At 44.3% G+C, this 24,571-nt stretch overlaps 1 protein-coding gene across 4 annotated transcripts in view; it reads left to right on the forward strand.

Moving 5' to 3' along the window:
- LOC309568417 (sodium-dependent neutral amino acid transporter B(0)AT2-like) overlaps positions 1–24,571 on the forward strand; it is a 500,552-nt gene that overhangs the window by 428,905 nt on the left and 47,076 nt on the right. For all 4 annotated transcript variants that reach the window (XM_082274084.1, XM_082274085.1, XM_082274083.1 and 1 more), the window contains exon 2: positions 12,720–12,988. In XM_082274084.1, coding sequence (XP_082130210.1) covers positions 12,802–12,988 — 187 coding nt within the window. In that variant the 5' untranslated portion in view covers positions 12,720–12,801. The remainder of the gene's footprint in view (positions 1–12,719; positions 12,989–24,571) is intronic.

Here is a 24,571-nt window from a genome sequence, read left to right on the forward strand (position 1 = left end):
TTGAATGTTAGGGTTCAGCTCATTAGGCTTTCGAGGGTGTCCAGGGGCATTATTGACAAGCCGCAAAATGTTTAAAGGGATATTGTTGTCCTTGCAATAGGCTTTCACCTCTGGTTTGACACCTGCTTTCTTCCAATCTTCAAAGAAGGGTTGCAGTTACCCAAGCTTTTTTGTTAGCTCTCCAATGCACTAGAAGTCTAGTTTTAACGTAGTTCTGTAAAGCTCTCGGATTTTGCCATCAGTAAATTAGCAAAGGCTTTAGCTTTAAGGTACCAGAAGCATTGTCCCCTAACAGAATGCTTATTCTATCTTGTAAAGAAGATGTGATTCCCAGACCTAAAGTGCTGGTTTGGCCATCATCCCTGGTAAGTATTTTTCCGTGGGTTTGGTGCCTCAAGCCAAGAAAGTGGGACTTTATGGGCCAAGTAAATCAATGATTTGTAAAACAATTTATACATTTATTGAGTAGAGTTTGTATAGAACAAAGTATCGTGACATTTTTGGGTTATAGACCCATTGTGGTAGTGAGAAAGATTAGAGGGGTGACACAGTGATATGGGGACATGTGAATATATCCTTCTGTTGATCCACGCTGAAGATTTCAGCTTGGAGTCCATGAAGGAATATCCATATCATGGTGTCACCCCTCCTAATCTTTCTCACTACCACAATGGGTCTATAACCCAAAAATGTCACGATACTTTGTTCTATAAAAACTCTACTCAATAAATGTATAAATTGTTTTACAAATCATTGATTAATTGGCCCATAAAGTCCCACTTTCTTGGCTTGAGGCACCAAACTTACGGAAAAATGGTTATTCTATCTTTAGCTGGCTTGTAGCCTGGCATTAATTTTTCCTGTCTTGCGATGAAGGTTCTTGCAGGCATCTTTTTCCAAAATAGCCCATTCTCATCCACATTAAAAATTTGATCCATGGAGTAGCCTCCATCTTGAATACTTTTGCAAAATCACTTGGATAAATTATTAGGCTTAAATTCACAGACTTGTACATTATTTACTATGTAGGAGGGTCAGGCGCTGTAGTGGGGGTGTCGGGGGCTGTGGTCAGGGGGTCAGGGGACGTAGTGGGGGTGTCAGGGGCATTAGTGGGGGGGGGGGTCAGGGCCTATAGTGGGGGGTTAGGACCTGTAGTGGGGGAGGGGTCAAAGCCTATAGTAAGGGGGTCATGGGCTGTAGTGGGGGGATCAGGGCCTAAAGTAGTGGGGGGGAGCGAAGAGAAAAAAATGTACTGTACAGGTTTCACCATAAAAAATATATACTGTACAAGTACATTTGCTCTGTTTATTCCCAATCCCTTGTACAGTGTGCTACAGTACCCCACTTACAATTAGGCAGGTTTATGGGTGGACGAATGGCAACTTTGGGCTGGTGGGCAGACGGCAACTGTGGGTTTGCTGGTGGGCAACTCCGAGCTGGCTGTGGGATGGCAACTCGGGCTGGCTGGCGGGCAACTCCATACTGGCTGGCGGACAACAACTCTGGGCAGGAACTTGGCCTCCTCCATGGAGGCCCCACCAAGCAACTTAAAGGATCTGCTACTGATGGCTTCGTGCCGTATAGCATAGCATACCTTCAGAGGTCTAAAGGAGTCCATGACTCAATGGGTTATGGTATGTGGTCAAAATGCTGTGGCTGATCTGTGTATTTCCTCCTTCCATTTATTGAGCCTCAGGCCAATGAATAGTTTCTGGGACACAATGATATGATCAACCGCCTCTTGAATTCTGTTTTCAGGAGGTTGTGAAAACTGTGAAAATCCTATTTAATCAGTGGGTTTTCTTTTCAATTTCTAATTTAACCAGTGAGCGCTTGCCATTGCAAACATCATGATGGGTACCCTGGAGCTGTTAATAGTGGTGTACGGTCTGCTAAATTGGCACCACGGGCCATCACGGCTACTCTGTGCGTGAAATGACCCTTTAGAGTCGGTTCACACTAAGACGACACTACTCCTTACTACTTCGGGGGCGACTTGTGCATTACCATGCACCACGACTTCGGAGCAACTTGCAGGGACTTCACATAATGGATGTCTATGCAAGTCGCTCCGAGGTCGCCCCGAAGTAGTACAGGACCCTTTTTCTAAGTCAGAGCGACAAGTCGCCTGACAAGTCGCGCTAGTGTGGACCGGTTCTTTATTGTGTCTTTTACTGTTCATATGTTTGTACGGCACACTATTCTGAAAAGCAACATACTGTATGTAGCATCATATAAATTTTTAAGTTCTGCCCTACAAGATGATAAAATCTAAAAAAATTAAATCATCGTTGCCTACAGAAATCAATTGGTTGAAAGTTGCTTCATTCCATTTAGAATATATTCAGTTGGAAGACACATTTTAAAGATATGCCCTGCGTCCTGAGAATTGCTGCGGTGAGACTTCTTGAAGTGCTTTGCAAGCCTTGACATTTCAGTTTTGTCTGGTAGGTTAAAGGGTTAAATACATGGAAATTTTCCTACATGCTGTTCATACAGGGGTGTGGAGTCGCACACCTCCCGAGATGGAAAGCTGAATGGCTGAGAGGTGAGAATAGAGGAGGTGAGAACCCCATGGGGAGGAGTAGAAGCAGGATTCTGACTGTGTGGTTGGGACTTGCAAGGAGCTCCAGCACCTATGAGTAATATTCTGTATGAAGGCTTTATGAAATCGAAGAAGGAACACACTGCTCTCACGTCACTGGTTTATACTGGCATCAGCCCAGTGCTAGAAGCTGAACACAGATGTGGTCATGTCTGAAATATGCAATTTATTCATTTAGATTTGTTAAGCCGATTTTGAGGTTACGTGGCTTAACATAGTTTATTCCACCATTCTTATCGTAGGTTTGGATGGTGGGGAAAGGCTACAACCTTGTCTGGTTTTATTGCTCTGTCTCAGTTGGGGAGGTTTAAGTTGACTCTCTGACCTAGACGGTCACCAATAACTGTCTCTTGATTTGTCAATCTAGAGGTGGGCAGAACATGTTACCAAGCAACCAGTTGCCAAAAACCTGCATACGCATGAGTGGCTCCAGGGATACCCCACCAGCCATCAGAAGAATTCCATAGACAGAAGTATACTTTGCCAGATTTTTAAAGCGGAGTTCCACCCAAAAGTGGAACTTACGCTTTAGGTAGTGCTAACCCCCTGACATGCCACATTTGGCATGTCATTTTTGGGGGGGGGGGGGGGAGGGTGGAGCAGGTACCTAGTTTTGACAGGTACCCACTCCCACTTCCGCTCGGAGCGCCGCGGCGAACATATGGTGAACATAAATCATTAATCTTATAAATTGTGCTCTTACTTATATGGCTGACATTATAGGGCTACATATCAACTGACGCAGGTAGTTATTTAAAGTTATGTAAGTCTTTGTGGACCTACAGGATGTTTTTCAAGCTAGTCATTGTTCCTCTTCAGGAGAAACTTTACTCATGTTTCCTGGGGCCTTTTTCACTTACCAGCCAATGCGTTCTGTTCATTGCCGCCTATGATCCTTGGCAGTTTAACCTGCAGTACTTGCTGCTGCTTGTTTGGCAACCCGTTTTCATTTGAATACAATTATATTTGACATTTTGAAAGGTAATATTAGAATATAAAACATCCATTTACACAAAATGAAAAAATGTATGATTAAGCGCTTTTCTACCTAGTCAGGAGTAGTAAGGACCTGGCTCCCTGCTGGGATCTGCGGTCCTGACATTTTTTCCTTTTTTAAATGGATTTTTTTCTTTTCTCTTTGGTTGTAGTTTACACAGGAACAGAAAATAACAATCTGTTCTTGTTTGAAATACAATTAACAGCTGGACTTGGGACACACTGGATATCCTAGGTCCTTATGGCCTTCCCAGGCTGGCCTGCGGACACGACCCAAATATTAGCTCTGTGCTAGGTTGGCCGGGACATAGCCCCATTGGACGGGGGCTGGCCGGCAAGTGAAACACCTCGTGAGGTCGCATAGCCCCGGTCACGACAACGGTCATGATCAGAGTCGCAGCTTATCCCTGGCCAGCAGCACCCCCATTCCAAGATGGTGCAGTGGACTGCCTGATGTGGTGCCCACCTAATGCCAAGGTGTGGTGAGTAGTGTCCCCCCTCTTTTCTCTGGGAATTACTGTGGTGGTGGCGGGCCCTTCCTGGGGATGGTAGCCCCTCCCCCCCGTGTCCTTCCTCTCCTCATGGTTTCCCCCCTCTCCCTAGCGGGGTTCTCCTTGCATTGGTCACCCTCACCTGCCCCCAGCCCTCTCTCCTAGTCCCTCTTTGGGGTGCATGGGTGTTTCTGGGTAGGTGGTTTTACATTGAATGCTGGGCTGGAGGGCGGTCGGGGTGTGCCATTGATGGCTCCCTGTTAGGGGTGCCTGCATTTGGTGCACTGCAGGGGGGGGGGTTGCTGGGGGGCTCCCCACTGGTGGACGATTACTGCCGTGGGGTCCCTGGTCCTGCGTGGCACTGCCATTTTGCCGTGGATGGTTGTTTTCAGCCTTGGTGGCAATGTTTTACGTTTCCCATTGTAGTCTATGCGGCGGCCATTTTCTTGATGTCCAGTGCGGTGACGTGCAGCGGGGGCCTCTAGTGACCGTGTCAGCGCTTCCTCTTCCTCTTTGATCGCAGTGTGGCAGGCTGTTTGGCGCTCTGTATCCAGCTCTGGGTGCATGGGGTGATTCTCTGTGGGTATACATTCTTTCCTCTGCTATATACAGCATCGCGGGTGCGCTGATCCTTGTGGTGCTCCGAGCGGTGTGCAGGGATTTTTTTCTAAAAATAGACAAAAACAAAACTTTTGGGCACAGTGGACCCCCTGGAACGTGTATCACTACCTGACCCACTCCTTGAAGCTGCGGGGGACCCTCTGGGTCTCAGTCTGCCCTGGCGGCCATGCGGGCAGGCCTGCAGCCACTTGTGTCAAAGGTTAATATGGCCCTGCAAAGGCGGCCCAGCAAGTAGCGCCCACCCCCCCCCCCCCCGACTTCACCTGTATCATCTTCCTCCTCAGAGTCTGAGGTGGATTTGGCCCTGTGGACGCGAGTTAGCCCACTGGGTCTGCGTCCACACACCCTGAGTGCTCCAACAGTGAGGATGAATCCTCTTCCTCTACAGCCACGCATGAAAAGGCGCTGGTGGAGCCATTGATTGTGTCAGTGCGGGAAACTTTAAAGGTAGAGGACTCAGCTAATGCTGAGTCGGCGATGCCAATGCAGTTTGGCACCCGCAGATCTTCCAAGGTGACTAAGGTGTTCCCCTTTCCTGCCTATTTTGACAAGATTGTCGCTAGTCAGGAGGGGTTCCTAGAAACATATGGTTGGAATACCTAAGCGTTTCGCTAGGAGACATCCCTTTTGAGGAGTCTCTCCTGAAGAATCTGACGGCTCCACCGATGGACTCTCATGTTTCCAGGCTAAATAAGGCCTGGATTTTACGGCAGGGTCTGGAAGGGGATCAACATCCTACTGAGGAGCTGGCGGATTAGTTGATCCAGGGGCTACAGTACATTTGTGATGCATCTTTCGATGCGGCCCCTTTGGCTGGCAGAGTATCTGTGATGGCGGTAATCCTTCGCCGCATGATTTGGTTGAAGTACTGGTCGGCCCTCCAGGCTTCTAAAATGGTGCTGACTGATCTACCTTTTGTAGGTGACCGTTCGGTGCCTCTATGGAGGAAATCATTAAGGGCCTTACGGGAGGTAAGAGTACCTTACTTCCGCAGGTTGCTAGGGGCAAGGAACTTCATCGTAAACGTGGTCCCTTTTTCTCGGCTCACAAATGGGCCTTCTGTCTGACTGGGTCGCAGGAAAAGGGTTTGAGATCCACCTGTAACTTTGCGGGCGGCTCCAAGAGACCCTGGAATGGTATGTCAAAAGCAGGCACTACTGGTTCCGCGGACAAGCCTTCCCAAGCCTAAAGGGGCGTCCTCACCCGTGTCTGGGGTGGGGTACATCTTTGCTTCTTTCCAGACCCATGGACCTTGCTCATTCAGGACAAATGGGTCCATGAGTTGATTCGGTTTGGCTATATCGAGTTTCGGTCCTTGCCTCTGGCAAGGTACTTTGCTTCCAATTTATGCCTGTCTCATGATCCGCTGCAGGACCTGTTAGCACAAGAAGTTATTGTGCTGGATCCAGAGTCTGAACATTTTCAAGGTTTTTATTCAAATCTGTTTACAGTTCCAAGGAAGGAAGGCAAGGTCCGCCCGATCTTGGAGCTCAAGGCTCTGAACCACTGTGCAGGTTCAGAAATTTCGGATGGAGTCTATTTGCATGGTAGGGACTTTCCTTCATCAAGGGGATCTTTTCACTTCAATCGATCTCAAGGACGCTTACCTTCATTTTCCTATATATGTCGGGCTCCAGCGTTTTTCTTAGTTTTGCCGTGGGTGAGGAGCACTGTCAATTTGTGGCGTTACCTTTTGGTCTTGCTTTAACTCCTCGGGTGTTCACAAAAGTTTTGGCCCCAGCGTTGGCCTTGCTTCGGCAGAAGGGAATCGCGGTACTAGGTTACCTGGATGATCTGCTTCTGCGTGCAGAGTCTTCATCGGCTCTAGAAGTCGACTTGGACATTACTGTGCAAACTCTGCAAGAGTTTGGATGGAAACTGAATTTTCAGAAATCGACTTTGACTGCGTCCACCAAGCTGGACTACTTGGGTCTAACTCTGGATTCAGCATCAGCCCGGGTGTTTCTTCCGCAAGCGAAACTCCTGAAGTTACAGGATGCGATTCGGCTCCTGTTGTCCAACCGTCAGTCATTTATCAGGACTTGCATGCAAGTGCTGGGTCTGAAGGGATCCACCTTCGAGGCAGTTCTGTTTGCTCAGTTTCATACCAGACCTCTGCAAAGAGAGATTCTTGCCAAATGGGACAATGATCCGCAGTCGCTGTATGATCTGATCCTGTTGAGTCAGGGTACGAGAGGGTCTCTAATATGGTGGCTCTGCTCCCCAGCGCTTTGCCTAGGAAAGTCTTTTCTTCCCCTGTATTGGACAGTGATTTCCACGGATGCCAGCCTGTCCAGGTAGGGAGGTGTCTTGGGAGTATACGCGGCTCAAGGTGTTTGAACTCGAGAGGAGTCCAGTCTGCTGATCAACATCCTGGAGATTCGGGCAATCAGGCTTTGTCTGTCTCAGTGGAGGAATCGTCTGCAGGGATGCCCGGTGAGCATACAATCGGCGGTGGCATATGTCAATCATCAAGGGGGTACAAAGAGTGGCCTGGGAAGTAGCCAGCATCCTGAGGTGGGCAGAACTATGTTCTGGCCCTCTCTGCTGTGCATATTCCGGGGGTAGAGAATTGGCAAGCGGACTATCTCAGTTGGCAGACATTGGATCAGGGAGAATTGTCTCTTCACCCGGAGGTGTTTCATCAGCTGTGTCTCCGGTGGGGGACCCCCAATGATGACCTGTTGGCCTCCTGTCTCAACAGGAAGGTGCAGAGGTTTGTGTCAAGATCTTGGGATCCTCTGGCCGCCGCCGCAAATGCTCTGGTGTCTCCTTGGGGTCAGTATCGTCTGATTTACGCTTTTTCTCCAATTCAACTTCTGTCGAAACTGCTACACAGGATCGAAGTAGAAGGGATTCCAGTCATTCTGGTGGCACCAGACTGGCCTCACCAGTCTTTGTATGCAGGCTTGGTAAGGCTGGTAGCAGACATCCCTTGGAAACTTCCTCTCAAGGAAGATCTTCTGTCTCGGGGATCAATCTTCCATCCTGCTTTACAGTCGCTGGCTTTAACGGCCTGGCTATTGAAAGCCAGGTGCTGAAGGACAGAGGGCTGTCGGAGTCGGTGATTCCTTCGCTGTTAAAAGCTAGTAAATCTACTTCCAGTAAGCTTTATCATCGAGTTTGGAAGGCGTACATTACTTGGTGTAAGTCTCGGGGGGGGGGGGGGGGGGGATTTCTCTCCGTTCCTTTTCTGTGTCTCGCATGTTGGAGTTTCTACAACAAGGTGTAGATCAACGTTTGGCTCTGGGCACTGTTAAGGGCCAGATTTCCGCTTTGGCCATATTTTTCCAAAGGCCCTTGGCGGCGAAGTCTGACTCTAAACACCCCTGATTGTTAGCCTATGTGTCAATGCACAGATAGGGATTTAGAGGCAGAAAAAAAAAACACTGCCAGCACATTCAGGAGCAGCAGCGTTTTGACTGCTTGGGCAATCATACATTTTAACCACTTGCCGACCATCTCTCCTGCGCTGGATCACATATCTAATACGTGATCCAGCTCTTCCGGGTAGGGGGTAGTCACAGCACAAGCCGATCAGTAGGTCCCAGCCAATAATTGGCGGTTTGAGGAGCATGACAGGACAGAGCTCTGTGAATGTAAACAACACAGAGCTCTGTTCTCTCAGCGGGTAAGTGCCAGTTTTTGCTTCTTTGTAAAAAAACAATACATTCCTTAGTAAAAACTTCACACAGTGATAGCACCAAGCTCTGTTAGTCCTACATTTATCCCCTTGATCACCCTAGATGTTAACCCCTTTAATAATACAGTGACTGTATATTTTTAGCATTGATCACTTTATTAGGGTCACTGGTTTTCACAATGTGTCAGTTAGTGTCAGATTAGCTGCCATACTATCACAGTCCTGCTATATGTAAAAAATTGGTAGGGTACAGAGTGATGGGACTTTTTAATATGCCAAATGAGAATGTAAACAAAGTATAAATATATTTACATTTTATTGTTATACAAATCGATATATAAGAGAGAAAAAGAAGAACATTCAGCAAGTAAATGTTTAAAAACCCGTTAATACAAAAGAGCCTTCCGGCTAGTTCAGAGCTACATCAATATAGTGTATACATGCACTTGTAAACAGTCTACACGTTTCGCGGGATTCCCCGCTTCTTCAGGACCCTACATGTATTGTAGATGTGATATATTATATATATATATATATATATATATATATATATATATATATATATAATCAGGCTCTCACTATGGGTAAAAGGAAAAGAATAAAGAAATATAAATCACTTCATATGAACAATTGCATATATCACAGATTTTAATTACAAATTATAGATTACCTTCGATGAGTATAACAGGGAGGGGGGAGAGAGGGGAGGGGGGGCGCCGGGTAGAGAAAAAAAAAAGTCACTATAAGTCGCTGATCACCACAATTAATAAATAAAAATTTCAGTATATATACAATAGTTTGTATATGCTATAACGTTCTTGCAAACCAATCAATATACACTTGATCAGATTTTATTTACCAAAAATATGTAGCAGAATACATAATGGTCTAAATTTATGAAGAAATTTGATTTTTTACATTTTTTATTGGATAGGTTTTATAGAAGAAAGTAAAAAATATTTTTTTTTTTTTTTTTTTCAAATTTATTTTATTTTAAAAAAAACCCAGTGATAAATAAATACCACCAAAAGAAAGCTGTATTTGTGTAAAAAAATAGATTTCTCTGTCGCTCATTGACAGACGTAGTCCTCCTTGATTAATATCAACTCGGGTTATACTGCCCTCTACAGGAGTAGGACTAGACAGGAAAGAAAACGTTCTGGCCACACCCTAGGGGCAGTCCCAGAGGGTATATCCTCTCACTTCCTGCTACAGCAAATCAGTTTTTTTTTGTCTAGTTAGGAGTAAAGATCACGGATGGCCCCAGAAAGGGGTTGCCTGCGTCTGCCGCGACTATCTCCAAATGGATTAGACCAGGGCTTGACAAATTTTCCTGAAATCTAGGAGCCAGCTAAAAAAGTTAGGAGCCAGTTTTTTTTTTTTTTTAAACTAACAACCAAGCTTTATTTAATAAAACGGATACTAAATTTACACATAAATACGACTAGAACCCCACTCTCCTCTAGCGCAATTGGATGAAAACAGACTGTCTGTCTCTTTCCATCCGATGCCATCTGATCCGATCCACGGGATGGATAGAAAATAGAACCACCATCCGTCTGCTTTTGGCGGACAGGATCAGATGGCGGCAGATTACTGCTCCATAGAGGAGAATGAAGGGTCCGATCAGGTCTGCCTGAAAAACTGACAGGCGGACCTGATCAGACAGCCCGTGTGAAAGGGGCCTTCGGCTGTGGCATGGCGATGAGAAAAAAAAAAAAAAAAGATTAATATATATATATATATATATATATATATATATATATATATATATATATATATAAAAAAAATTTTTATAATAATAATTGGAAAAAATATATATATTTTTTTAATAATTAAAAAAAAAAAAGAAAAAAATATTATTTAGTTTTTACATTAAAAAAAAAAATTTAAATTAATAATAAATAACCACACTCCCTGTCAAAGGTAACTAACTGGACAGGGAGATGGTAATGCATTGTGAACAAACAGTGGAAACAGTAATTACAACAGTCATTACTCCCGGCCACCACAAGAGGGCGCCAGTTCCCCATTGGAAGCCTCATCTCAAGTAGGCCGAAAAGCCGGGGCCTCAATTTTCGGACGGCCCGGAAGTCCGTGCACTCCGTGCGCGGAAGTCCATACAAAAATTACAGGACACCCTCTGCAGGGCACCCCCAGGCGCCAGGTCGCTAATTCTAGTCGCAAATGTGACCTGGCGCCCGGGTTTTGTCGAGGCCTGGATTAGACAGACGGTGGTACAGGCTTATTCTATGTAAGGGTCGGAATCCTCCGTTCCCTGTTAAGGCGCACTCTATTCGGGCGCTCAGTACTTCCTGGGCCTACCGCCATCAGGCGTCAGGGGTCCAGGTTCTCAAGGCGATTACTTGATCGTCGGTTCATACCTTTACAAAATTTTATAAAGTTGATGTGATGGCATCGTCGGATGCCTCATTTGGCCGCAAGGTTTTGCAGGCCGCAATTTGAGGAAACCGTTGGTCTACCTCGAGGGTTTGTTGGGTTTTTTCACTTAGGTCTCATCTTTTTGCTCGATGAGTCCTTGATGCTTCTGGTTGGCTCCGGTTGGGCCTTCTGGATTTAGATTTCTGTTATCCCACCCCTCATTTGTGGCACTGCTTTGGGACGTCCCGATTTGATATTAATCAAGGAGGACTACGTCTGTCAATGAGCGACAGAGAAAAATTGATTTTTGTAAAATCTTCCCGTAAAATCCTTTTCTCTTAAGCTCATTGACAGACGTAGTACCCGCCCCTCTGTCTTTGAGTTGGGTTGGGTTAAATTCTCTAAACACTGCTTTGTGACATAACTGATTTGCTGTAGCAGGAAGTGAGAGGATATACCCTCTGGGACTGCCCCTAGGGTGTGGCCAGAATGTTTTCTTTCCTGTCTAGTCCTACTCCTGTAGAGGGCAGTATAACCCGAGTTGATATTAATCAAGGAAGACAACGTCTGTCAATGAGCGACAGAGAAAAGGATTTTACGGTAAGATTTTACAAAAATCCATTTTTAATTTGGGTACAGTGTTGCACGACCATGCAATTGTCCAGTTAAAGTAACTCTTTGCCAAAAAAGCTAAAAATATGGCCTGGTCATGAAAGGGGGTAAACCTTCCAGAGGGCAAGTGGTAATAGCCAGAATAAATTAATATTCAGGCCAATTAAATGCATAAACACCCAAGCACTTGTTGAACCCAATTACTGTATATATAAACATGCCTTTATGCGAGTTTTCAGCGCTGCTTTTCTCCTTCCAGGAGAAAGGCATTTAGAAGCTCTGGGCAAACGCCCAGTGTGCATGAAGCCTTAGACCTACTATAGCAATTATTCTCCATACGATTTGGTCTTGGGTGGTATATTAGGAATTTGTTACTCCTGACCAGTATATGGGAATTTAATGTTTGTTGCTTAGTTCCTATCTTCATAGTCAGATTTGTTCCATTGCTGTGGTTTGATGAGATTGGTCACATCCCTAGTTCCCCATACAATACATTCAAACACACAATTTATGGTATCAGGTCTGCAGAAAATTCAAAACGACGACTACAGATCTAAGGCTATTTCAGATTTATTTGACAATACGAAAGAGCATATTTTAGCTTGCTAATGCTTACTGCACTGTTTTCTCTACTTCAGTCTTGAGAATGGTTGGGGATTTCCAAGCCTTGGTGATGCATTGTTTAGCTGCCGTGAGAACATGTACCAGAAGTTTGAATTGGACTGTAAAGAGACTTGGATGTTTAACACAGAGGAGTGCTACTTTTAATTATTTATTTCACGATTGGCCACCAATACTTCCCAGAAGCGCAGTATCCCCCAACCCAACCACTAGTTTTTCACTGCCTGGTCATCAGTACTGGTACATGCAGCATCTGGGAAGGGTCTATTCATAACACACCTTTCCGCAGACAGCGCGTGACTCATTCTATAACATATTGATATTGCACAGATATATTATTAATATTTACCATTTATTATTAATTCACAGTCACAATTTGATCAAGGATATTGTTTAACATTATGGGATTTTATTATTGAGTAGCTATAGGGATATATTTGATCACCTCAGCACATAATAAGTCTTTAATTTTATTTATACACTATATCACCAATATATATTTATTTATATATTTATTCAAATAGATTTTTATTCTGCGCAACACTATTTTATATTTAATAGCTACATTGCACTTTTTTATGAGAAGTGAAGTGTCTGCGGCATTTTAAAAATCTATAGTAGAGAGGTTGTTGCAGGAATTTTTGTCTTTTTACCTTTTACTTTGAGATAATGACATGACTTGCTTGACTTGTATACATTTTAAGATTTATGAAGTATCCTAATTGCTTTTGCTGGTTTAATCTTGCAGGTTTAAAACTACTTGGATAAAAAGACTCTAGAATATTGCATTTCACCCTGGATCAGAAATCCTGATTTGTACTGTGACTTCAATGGAAAAATCTCTCGGCGATCTAGAGGCCAGCACGACAGGGGAGTCTAGCCGTGACCTTCTACCCGAACCCTTACACCGCCCCACCTGGGGCAGTAAAGTTCAGTACATCCTTGCTCAAGTTGGCTTTTCGGTCGGTCTTGGAAATGTTTGGCGATTTCCTTACTTGTGCCATCAAAATGGGGGAGGTGAGTGTTTTTTAGCTTTCAAGACTTTGGGAATGTTGGTCAGTAAGGAGATTTGCAGGTAAAGGGGAGAACATAGTGCTTTTTATTATATTTTATGTTCAGTACTAAAAAATTAAGTATTTTTACATTTTAAGGTAGCTATGATTTATTTGTAATTGGCTGGTAGCAAACTACGCAATAAGAGGAGCTCTGTGCAGGCTTTTTTTCTTTGCAACTGCGGTGAAAAAATAGCTGAATAAGTCAGTCAGTAAGCCTGGTTAATTTACATAGGCTATCAACAAACATGTAGGCACAACTGGGCTTCCCTCAGGGCTTTTATGTCCATTTAAAAGGCTACCCAAGGTCTGCCTGTAGGATATCATCCTGAGCACAACCCAATACAGGCAGGACCCAATCATCCTACATGAGCATTTATTAGCCATGCATGCTTTGCAAATTGAGTCATTGATGCACCTAGTACTAAATGCTTCTACACTGAACAAAATTATAAATGCAACACTTTTGTTTTTGCCCCCAGTTTTCATGAGCTGAGCTCAAAGATCTAAGACTTTTTCTATGTACACGAAAGGCCTATTTCTCTCAAATCTGTCTAAATCTGTTTAAGCGTCGGTTCACACTATGGCGATCCGACTTCGGGGGCGACCTGTGAAGTCGCGTGCACCGCCACTTTGGCACAACTTAATGGAAGTCAATGCAAGTTGCTCCGATGTCGCCCGAAGTAGTACAGGAACTATTTTCTAAGTCGGAGCGACTTGAGTCGCTCCTATTAGAACGGTTCCCGTAGCACTAAATGGACCGCGACTTCTCAAGTCGCGGTAGTGTGAACCGGGACTTAGTGAGCACTTTTCTCCTTTGCCGAGATAATCCATCCACCTCACAGGTGTGGCATATCAAGATGCTGATCAGACAGCATGATTATTGCACAGATGTGCCTTATGCCTCGTACACACGCAACGATTATTGGCCGACCGATCGTCCGACTTTTGTCCAGTGTTGTTGTGTTGGTTGAAATGTGCTCTAGACTGCACACAAATTTTCTCGGCCAACAAAAATCTACTTCAGAAGTGATGTCATGTGATGGTTTACTTTCCGTGTGGTTTTTCATCTCTAAGCATGCCCAGTCTTGCTCATCAGATTTTTGTCTGCCAAAATCTGTACTGTCTGACGCAAAATCGGGCTTTGTGTTGACGGCCAACAAAAATTTTATAGCCTGCACACCAGATTTTTTTCGGCCGAAAAGTCGGAGTCGGTTGTCGAAAGCATCGTACTAACAAGCCAAAAATGGGCCGATAGGACGTTGGCCGAAAATTCACGGCCAATAATTGATGCGTGTGTACGGGGCATTAGGCTGGCCACAATAAAAGGCCACAATTAAATGTGCAGTTTTATCACACAGCGCAATGCCACAGATGTCTCATGTTTTGAGGGAGCATGCAATTCGCATGGTGACTGCAGGAATGTCTACGAGTACTGTTGCCTGTGAATTGAATGTTCATTTCTCTACCATAAGCCGTCTCCAAAGGAGAATTTGGCAGTACCAACCTGCCTTACAACTACATCCAGCATCTTCACCTCCAAGATCATCTGAGACCAGCCACCCTGACAGTTGCTGCAACAATCGGTTTGCATAACCAAAGAATTTCTTCTGCACAAACTGTCAGAAACCGTCTCAGGGAAGCTCACCTGCATGCTCGTCGTCCTCATTGGGGTCTCGACCTGACTGCAGTTTGTCGTCGTAACCAACTTGAGTGGGCAAATGCTCACATTCAATGGCGTCTGGCACTTTAGAGAGGTGTTCTCTTCATGGATGAATCCCGGTTTTCTTAGATCTTTGAGTTAAGCTCATGAAAAATGGGGGCAAAAACAAGTGTTTTTATAATTTTGTTCCGTATATGTTAAACATTTTAAACAAATATGTACAAAAATAAATACAATGAAAACAAGATTGACCAAAAATGCATGATTTTCTCTGACCCATCTTTAGAAATTTAAAAATTGGACAAACAAAAAGTCAGCTTTTAGAAAGTTCTGCCTGGGTGTCAATAATGTGGATACAAACCTTTTATTGATTGGATTAGAGAATAGAAGTAGAGGAACTAGGTGGTTTCTAGACATTTGGTTCTGATGGATTTACTCTGATTTTATCCAATAAAGAAGCCAGGAATTGACATATATATATATGATATCAATGTACAAATACTGTACTGGCGACCCTAGCATAAGGAACAAACTATTCAGAGAAAGGGAATGCAATAAGACACGTGGCCACTCACTAAAACTAGAGGAAAGGCGGTTTAACCTTACAGTACGTAAGGGGTTCTTCACTGTCAGAGCAGTAAGGATGTGGAATTCTCTTCCACAAGCAGTGGTGTCAGCAGGGAGCATCGATAGTTTCAAAAAACCATTAGATGGGCACCTTAAAGATCACAACATACAGGGGTATACAATGTACAGTTAACAGCAAACACACACACATCATAGGTTGAACTGGATGGACTGATGTCTTTTTTCAAACTCCCTAACTATGTAACTATGTATATAACCTACAGAGCCAGCTTCTGGCGAAAGTCGTGCTACAGTTTTTCCTGTGAGATACAACCTTATTCAGTGAACTCGTATGACAGGGAAAATACTTTTGTTTTCTAATAGTGTTGCAAACTGGCAAACAGTTAGTCAAATTTTCTCTTCGTTTGATTTAGACTAGAGCATGGGTGTCCAACCTTTTGGCTTCTCTGGGCCACATTGAGAGTAGAGAAATTTTCCCGGGCTGCATATAAAATATATACTATAGTTAAGGTATATAAGTAATAAAACGCCCCTGTGCCCTTCACGCGACACCGACCTCCCCGCACTAATTTAACACAACTAGAGGATAATCAAATTAAATGGAATCAGCATAGAGGTTTACTTCTTCTGAGAGATATTAAAGGAACACTCTAACCGCCATGACCATTTCAGTGATTGAATTGGTCATGGTGGTAGGAGTCAGAAACACTGCACATGGAATATTTACAGTTATGTGCTGGGGGCTAGTTGCACTCCTAGCACATGTGACTTAGGCAGCCAGAAAATGTCATGTCCTTATTCATACATGTATGAACAAGGACATGACATATTATGACAAAACTAGTTATTGAAAAAACATATTGCAACATTTTACACACGCTAATGCACATACCTTTTCTACTTATTTTGCAGACTGCTGGTGCGGTTACTGCTGGTGGGTAATGCTGGCGGGTACTGCTGGTGTGGTTACTGCTAGCAGTTACTGCTGGCGGGTACTACTGGTCATGCGGGTACTGCTGGTCATGACGTCGGGTAATGCAGGAGGAAGCAGCGGCGGCAGTATAGAGCAGAGCCGCTTATTCCTGTATAGCTCCTGTCACAGTTGGAGGAGGGGTGCATTTCATATCACTCTGCCTGTGACAGAACCGGAACTATACAGGAAGCAGCGGCTCTGTCACTGACTGCAGACATCCTAAGTCTACTGCGGCAGCCAGGAGATCCCACGGCACTTGCAGCCTACTGCGTGCCCATCCAATGCAGCCTAAACAGTGCCCATCCAATGCAGCCTCACCAGTGCATGCCCATCCAATGCAGCCTCACCAGTGCATGCCTATCCAATGCAGCCTGATCAGTGCCCATCCAATGCAGCCTCACCAGTGCATGCCCATCCAATGCAGCCTGATCAGTGTCAATCCAATGTAGCCTCACCAATGCATGCCCATCCAATGTAGCCTCACCAGTGCATGCTCATCCAATGCAGTCTGCAATGAAGAGAGAGGAGAGCGGCTGGATTACACAGAGCGGGGATCTCCCCAGATGCGGCTCACTGCCACCTGACAATTTTTTTTTTTTTTTTTTTTGCTGGGGAGGAAGGAATTCTAGTCGGGGGCACGGCCACAGCGGCTTCCAACTGTAGGCAGAGGCTGCCTGGGGGGGGGGGCGAGTGCGGCGGGATTACAAACAAAGCAGGGATCTTCTGCTTACCTGGCGACCGCTGTCATACGAAGTCCTGCCTCCTGGACCTGCTCCTATGATAGGCGTCACCAATGTGCTGTCTATCATAGGAGCCCCCCCGAGGCAGCCTCTGCCTACAGTTAGTTGGAAGCCGCTGTGGCCGTGCCCCCGACTAGAATTCCTTCCTCCCCAGCAAAAAAAAAAATTGTCAGGTGGCAGTGGGCCGCATTGCCTGCAGTCCTGGGCCGCAGGTTGGACATGGCTGGACTAGAGCTAGATTGGAGTCAGTCAGCCAGAGTGAGAAATTATCAATCAATTTCCATCAATTTGACAACACTGAGATGCTTTGGTCAAAAATCTGATCATATTTCAATCAATCAGATTATGTGATTACGTGGTGGAAACAAAGGTGCAATTGAAAAGTTACAATTAAATCTTCCAGCTATTGCGCGGACCCCAATTCCCCATGTGTGGCATATTGATCTATTGGGTTGTCAACCACAGATTGATTATTTTATATTGGGAAAAATCAGAAATTAAATTGATCATTTATCGAAGCATCTATGGCCACCATTAGCAATGGATAAATTTGTACACTGGTAATGGGGTTTATAGGAAGAAAGGACCTTATGAATTAATAAACAGACCGGGCAGAAGGATATAGGGTATGGGTATTTTCTTTTTGACTGGTCGTAACTATAAATAAGAATACTTTGCGTCATTTGTAACCTGAGCAATGCGATATCCTGTAGCACATTTTCTGACTTCCATTAGATAGCCAAGTATGAGAAAATCATTTCAACATCTTATCAATATGATAAAGCAAATGGTAAAGGTGCAGGAACATAATGTTCTTGTACTTGTTACATGCCCATGGATAGTCACTTCCCAACAACACTACCTACAACCAATCATAGCAGTCCTACCCATACACACCCCATTTTAATATCTGCTGGAGGGAAAAAACATACTCCAGCTTGCTGTTAATTACTGTCCCACTTCTTGAGTACAGCACATTATTCCCTACCATGCCATGATGTTCTAGGTTTTCTACCCGTCTGTATTTTAAAGTAAAGCAGACTAACCATAAGGATCTCCTCCTGGAGTAACTAAAGTCTAGGACCCGGTTCACACTGCCACGACCTGTCAGGTGACTTGGTCGCCTGACAAGTCGTGCTCCATTCTGTGCAATGGAACCGTTCTAATCAGACTTAGAAAAAGGTTCCTGCACTACTTTGGGGCGACATCGGAGCGGCTTGCATTGACTTCTATTATAGAAGTCGTTTGCAAGCCGCAATGAAGTTGTGCTGCATGGGGCGGCTCAAAGTCGGGGAGATGTTGAGTCGCCCCAGTGTGAACCGGCTCTAAGGATGAAAACTGTGGCAGTATCATGTTGCAGGCAGTGAGCAATGATGATGGGGTGTAGTTAAGGAGGGGGTCAGGCACAGAACGTTGGGTCTATGCTGTGAGAGTCAGCACATTAAAACAAGTGAGAACTCTAAAGGTCTTCTATTCCTAACTTGTAAATCACCCCTAACACTAAGCATCCCCTAATACTGAACACCCCCTGCCTCATGTACCTTCACATCTTCTTTATCCCCCCTAAATTATTTAACTGTCACACTTATCTCCTAACCTAGCTATTACATTTACCTTATTGGCATTTCACGTGAGTACAGGGGTATACAGCCATTCACTTCTGTGGCCAGCTATATGCCTCGCCTGTGGCTTCCCAGCTGCTAAAAGTTATCTATTTTTTAAAGTAGGCATATGTTCTTCCTAATTACGTTTTGAGTGTATTTTTCTTTCAGAATATATAAATACTTTAGTGTGCATGATCTGGGCAAAGGTTTAGTTTAACCACTTGCCGACTGCCGCACGACTATTTACGTCGGCAGTCAGCCCCTCACAGGCAAAGTGACGTAGGGCTACGTCGCTAGCCTGTTAGGGTTTTGGGAGCGAGCGCACGCCGCCGGATGCGCGCTCCCGCTCAGTCACGGACCCCCCGCGCGTGTGCCCGGCGGACCCAATGTCCGCCGGGCACTCACGATTGTCCGTGACAGCGGGAGAAAGGCATTTGGCTAATGTAAACAAAGCCGCCTGTCAGTCTCCCCTGTGTAAGAAGGGTGATCAAACGGTTCTACTATGTAGGACCATTGATCACTGTTCTTACACATCAAGCCACAGCCAATCACAGTTAGAAACACGCCCCTAGGGACACACTTAACCCCTCCCTCTCAAAAAAAAAGTTAACCCCCTTCACTGGCAGTGTCATTTTTACAGTAACAGTGCATATGTATAGCACTGATTACTGCAGTAATGTCACTGGTAACCCCAAAAGTGTCAATGTCAGTCAAGGGTCCGATCTGTCCACCCCAATGTCGCAGTCCCGCAAAAAAAAATCGCAGATCGCCGCATTACGCGTTAAACAAAAATCTTTCCCTTTGTTAGTAAACGCAATAACTTTTGCGCAAACCAATCAAAATGCGCTTTTTGCGTTTTTGTTTTTTTTTTACCAAACATATGGTAAAAAAAAAAAAAAATTGCCCAAAAATGTTAAATTTTGATTTTTAAAAAATTTTTTAGGAATTTCATATAAAAAATGTGAAAAATATTGTTATTTTTGCAAAATTGACGCTCTTTTTTTGTTTATAGCGCATGATCAAAAAATCGCACAGGTGATCAAATACCACCAAAAGAAAGCTATGTTTGTGGGAAAAAAAGGACGCCAAATTCGTTTAGGTACAGCGTTGCACGACCGCGCAATTGTCCATTAAATTCACGCAGTGCCGAATCGCAAAATAGGCCCTGGTCAGGAAGGGGGTAAAATTTTCCGGGGCTTAAGTGGTTAAAGTGTTTCTAAAGTATAAGGCGCACCGGATTATAAGGCGCACTTTTTTTGTGCAACATTGATCCGCACAGGGTTTACTGGCAGGTGCTCAATTTGCAAACATTTTTCACGGATCGGCGTAGCCTTTAAATGCAGCCTAAAAAGAATTAAATCACTAAAAAAATAGAGAAAAATCACTCACTTTTATTAAACTTTTAAACAGCTTTATTTTACAGTCGGCTCTATTCATCTTCCATGAAACCTTTGAACTCTTCATCCTCCGTATCGGAGTTCATCAATCAATGTGAAACAGAAATTGTTTTGAGATCCCTTCAATACTCAAGGTTCATTTATAAGGCGCACCGGATTATAAGGCGCACTGCTGGTTTTTGATCAAATTTTAGGATTTTCAGTGCGCCTTATAGTCTGAAAAATACGGTACTTTTTTAAAATATTTAATATGTCATACCTGCTCCGTGCAGTGGTTTTTCATAGAGCAGCCCTGATCTTCCTCTTCTCGGGTCCCCTGCTGGCCCTTCTGGCCCTTCCCCTTCATCCAGTGCCCCCATAGGAAGCTGCTTCCCATGGGGCACTCATGTGGGCTCACTCCCAAGCCCTGCTGTGTGCATCCATGGCCCCACCCCCGCCATCCCTCCTCACAGAGTTTGATTGACAGCAGCGGGAGCCAATGGCTCCTGCCGCTGTGTATCTGCCCTGTGAGGAGGGATAGAGCAGAGGGACTCACTGCTCTTGTGCACATCCCTGGATCGAGATGGGCTCTGGTAAGTATAAGGGGGGGGGGCTTTGAGGGGGGGTACAGAAGTGTTTTTTTTTTTTGTTTTTCCTATATGCATAGAATGCCTTTAGAACCACTTTAACCACGCTGCCGACCGCCAGAAGTAGATATACAGAGGCAAGTCAGCTCTATTGCGCAAAACTACCTACCTGTACGTCGTTTAGTGCAATAGCCAGTGGGGGTGCGCACACAAATTGGCCAGAGGGGGAGCCAAATAACGCGTCACCCGCAAACGCTCCCCATAAAATGCTCCCCATAAAACGCTGCCCATAAAAAAAATCAATTGAAATTTAGCTGAACCCTGCAGAACCGGTAGATTTTAGTTCATGTATGGTGGGCTTAATACGAAGCTCCACCTTGCCACCATGGATGTGAATTGGAAAAAGTTTTCTACGTAAAATAGTCTTTTTTTTTTTTTTAAATGTTCTCATTGACTGATATTCCTCTTTAATGTTCAACATTTAGCGGCTCCTTATTTTCTTACTTGGCTAGTGCTTCCTTGTGTGTATTTCCCATTTCCAGGACAGCGGCAACTAAATACAAAAGTGCTGATGCCTATAAGCTGGGAAGTAGATGGACTTGAGCCCCCATGTCCCTGGATGTCTATGTGTACTCCAGGAACCCCATTATTCATGGCGGGGGGGGGGGGCAAGTATTTATTTGATACATCCAATTCTAAAAGTAGATTCCACAAGCTAGATCTGATGAGGACCGTCTGAGATCACCAGTTTTGTAATTTACATGGATTCTTTGCGATGACCCAAACTGTAAAGGGAAGTCAACCAAGTGTGCACCATCTAACCTTTGCTTGTTTAAAAAATAAACATTTTAATGGTTTTGTTGAACCTCAAAGTTTGAAGTCCAGGCAAAATTTTAAAAAAGCAAACCTTTATTTCTGTTAAATAACCATAAAGAATAAAATAGATGTATTTTTAGTTTTATTAAATTTTATTAAAAATTCAGCAAGAAGTACTGTGACATCAGAAATGTACAAAAAATACATAGTCATAAGGCATGTTACAATGAAGTCTTAACAACGTGTAATAGGTAAATCATCCAATACAAAGAAAACAGAGGACAGAGAAAAGGCGGAAGTGTTAAATAATTTCTTTTCTTCAGTCTTCACAAAGGAATCGGGGGGCTACACGAACCCCGCTTGTAAGGCCGAACTAAATAATACACCTCAGGAAGTGCCGCCATGGCTAACAGAGGATAGACTTAGAGCTAAACTAGAGAAACTTAACATAAATAAATCCCCGGGACCGGATGGCTTGCACCCAAGGGTTCTTAATGAGCTCAGCCACGTGATTGCCAGACCATTATTCTTGATCTTTAAGGATAGTTTACAGACGGGTATGGTGCCAGCTGATTGGAAAAAAGCCAACGTGGTACCAATATTTAAAAAGGGGCCGAGATATATCCCGGGTAACTATAGGCCGGTCAGCCTAACATCAGTAGTCTGCAAAATTTTGGAGGGGATGATAAGGGACCACATACAAGACTTTAGTAATGAAAACGGTATTATAAGTAGTAATCAGCATGGATTCATGAAAAATCGTTTGTGCCAAACCAATCTATTAACCTTCTACGATGAAGTGAGCTGCCACTTAGATAAAGGTAAGCCTGTGGATGTGGTGTATCTGGACTTTGCAAAGGCCTTTGACACTGTTCCCCACAAATGCTTACTGTACAAACTAAGGAAGGTAGGTATGGACCATAAGGTGAGTACCTGGATAGAGAACTGGCTCCAGGGGAGAGTACAGAGGGTGGTGATTAATGGGGAATACTCGGATTGGGCGGGTGTGGAAAGTGGGGTCCCCCAGGGTTCTGTCCTGGGACCAATCCTGTTTAATTTATTCATAAATGATCTAGAGGAGGGGATATCTAGTACAATCTCAGTATTTGCAGATGATACTAAATTAGGCATGCCAATATCTTCTATGCAGGATGTGGAAATCTTGCAAGCAGACCTGAACAAAATAACGGGGTGGGCAACTACATGGCAGATGAGGTTTAATGTTGAAAAATGTAAAGCAATGCACTTGGGGGCCAGAAACCAGAAAGCAAGCTACTCACTAGGGGGGGAACCTCTGGGTGAGTCTAGGATGGAAAGGGACCTGGGGGTACTGGTAGACAACAGGCTTGGCAGTGGCATGCAATGCCAAGCCGCCGCAAGCAAAGCCAACAGAATACTGGGTTGTATAAAAAAGGGGATTTACTCCAGAAATAAAGAGATTATTCTTCCACTCTACAAGACTCTGGTCCGGCCACATCTGGAGTATGCTGTCCAGTTCTGGGCACCGGTCCTCAGGAAGTATGTGCTGGAACTGGAGAAAGTCCAGAGAAGGGCAACAAAAATAATTAGGGGAATGGAGGACATCAGCTATGAGGAAAGACTACAAGCACTGAACCTATTCTCTCTGGAGAAGAGACGATTGAGGGGGGATATGATATCAATGTACAAATACTGTACTGGCGACCCTAGCATAAGGAACAAACTATTCAGAGAAAGGAGATACAATAAGACACGTGGCCACTCACTAAAACTTGAGGAAAGGCGGTTTAACCTTAAAGTGCGTAAGGGGTTCTTCACTGTAAGAGCGGTAAGGATGTGGAATTCTCTTCCACAAGCAGTCGTATCAGCGGGGAGCATTGATAGTTTCAAAAAACTATTGGATGGACACCGTAAAGACCACAACATACAGGGGTATACAATGTACGGTTAAAAGCAAACACACACACACATCATAGGTTGAACTGGATGGACTTATGTCTTTTTTCAACCTCACTAACTATGTAACTATGTAACAAAACAGAACATCACAAGAAATAGAGATGGCAACATTATACGTCTAAACGTACATCTGGTGGGATACATGTAGAAAGTAGTATTGAGAGTGCCTATTTTCACATCAAAAGAAAAGTCTGTAATCTCAAATATATACGTTTATAGCCAACATTTCGTTTGAAACAATGACTTCAGTTTCCCTAGAAAAGGGAATGCAGTTGTCGTCAGCTGCTGAGCATAGGAGAAAGAAGGATATAAGGATGGTTATCACCTCCTTTATAGGGTTGGTGAAGGGATGGACCACCCTCCGTAAAATATTAACTTCACCAATTCATCTTTTTATGTAGAAAGTAGTAATGAAGAATGAGAGGGGAGAAGGTAGGCGGGGGAGCAGGCCGAGGGGGGTAGTGGGGAGAAAGGGAGTGAAATTAAGGGAGTGGGAACAACCCAGCATAACATTTTCTGCATGCCGGTAAGCCTCAGGGATCCAGGGATGAGGTCCTGTTTCAAAGAACAGAGATATGCAATAAAGATGTCCATAACTGTCTACGAGATCTTATTTATTACAGGTACTTGTATAGCTCTGTCAATTTATAATATCTTTTTACTCGTTTAGTTGACTATCAGTCAACTAAGCCCAAATTTTTATAAATGAGGTCAGTCTTGAGACGTGTGATCCAACTCCTCCATTTCTGCAACTCTGTTCAGCCACCTGAACTAGTCTTTTGGAATAGGAATACGGGGCTGTTTCCAAAACAACGGTATACACATGCGTGCAAAGAAGATATGTTTTTAAAATACTGCTTGTGCATTTACCCGAACCTTTCCTTATATTCGGTTCCTGCAGTCCCCTGTACAACAGGACAGAGAGAGGAAGGATCTTCCTTTTTCTTTACAACTAGGTGGTGAGTTAGTGACCTTAGAGTCGGTTCACACTAAGACGACAAGACTCTGCACGACTTCGGGGGCGACTTGTGCATTACTATGCACCACGACTTCGGAGCGACTTGCAGGGACTTCACATAATGGAAGTCTATGCAAGTCGCTCCGATGTCGCCCCGAAGTAGTACAGGACCCTTTCTATAAGTCGGAGCGACTTGTGTCGCTCCTATTAGAACGGGTCCTGTAGCGGTCAATGGACCGTGAGGGAGCGCGACTTGTCAGGCTGACAAGTCGCCTGACAAGTCGCGGCAGTGTGGACCGGCTCTG

The sequence above is a fragment of the Pelophylax lessonae genome (assembly GCF_965119305.1).
Source record: "Pelophylax lessonae genome assembly, chromosome: 12".
NCBI classification, from domain to species: domain Eukaryota; kingdom Metazoa; phylum Chordata; class Amphibia; order Anura; family Ranidae; genus Pelophylax; species Pelophylax lessonae.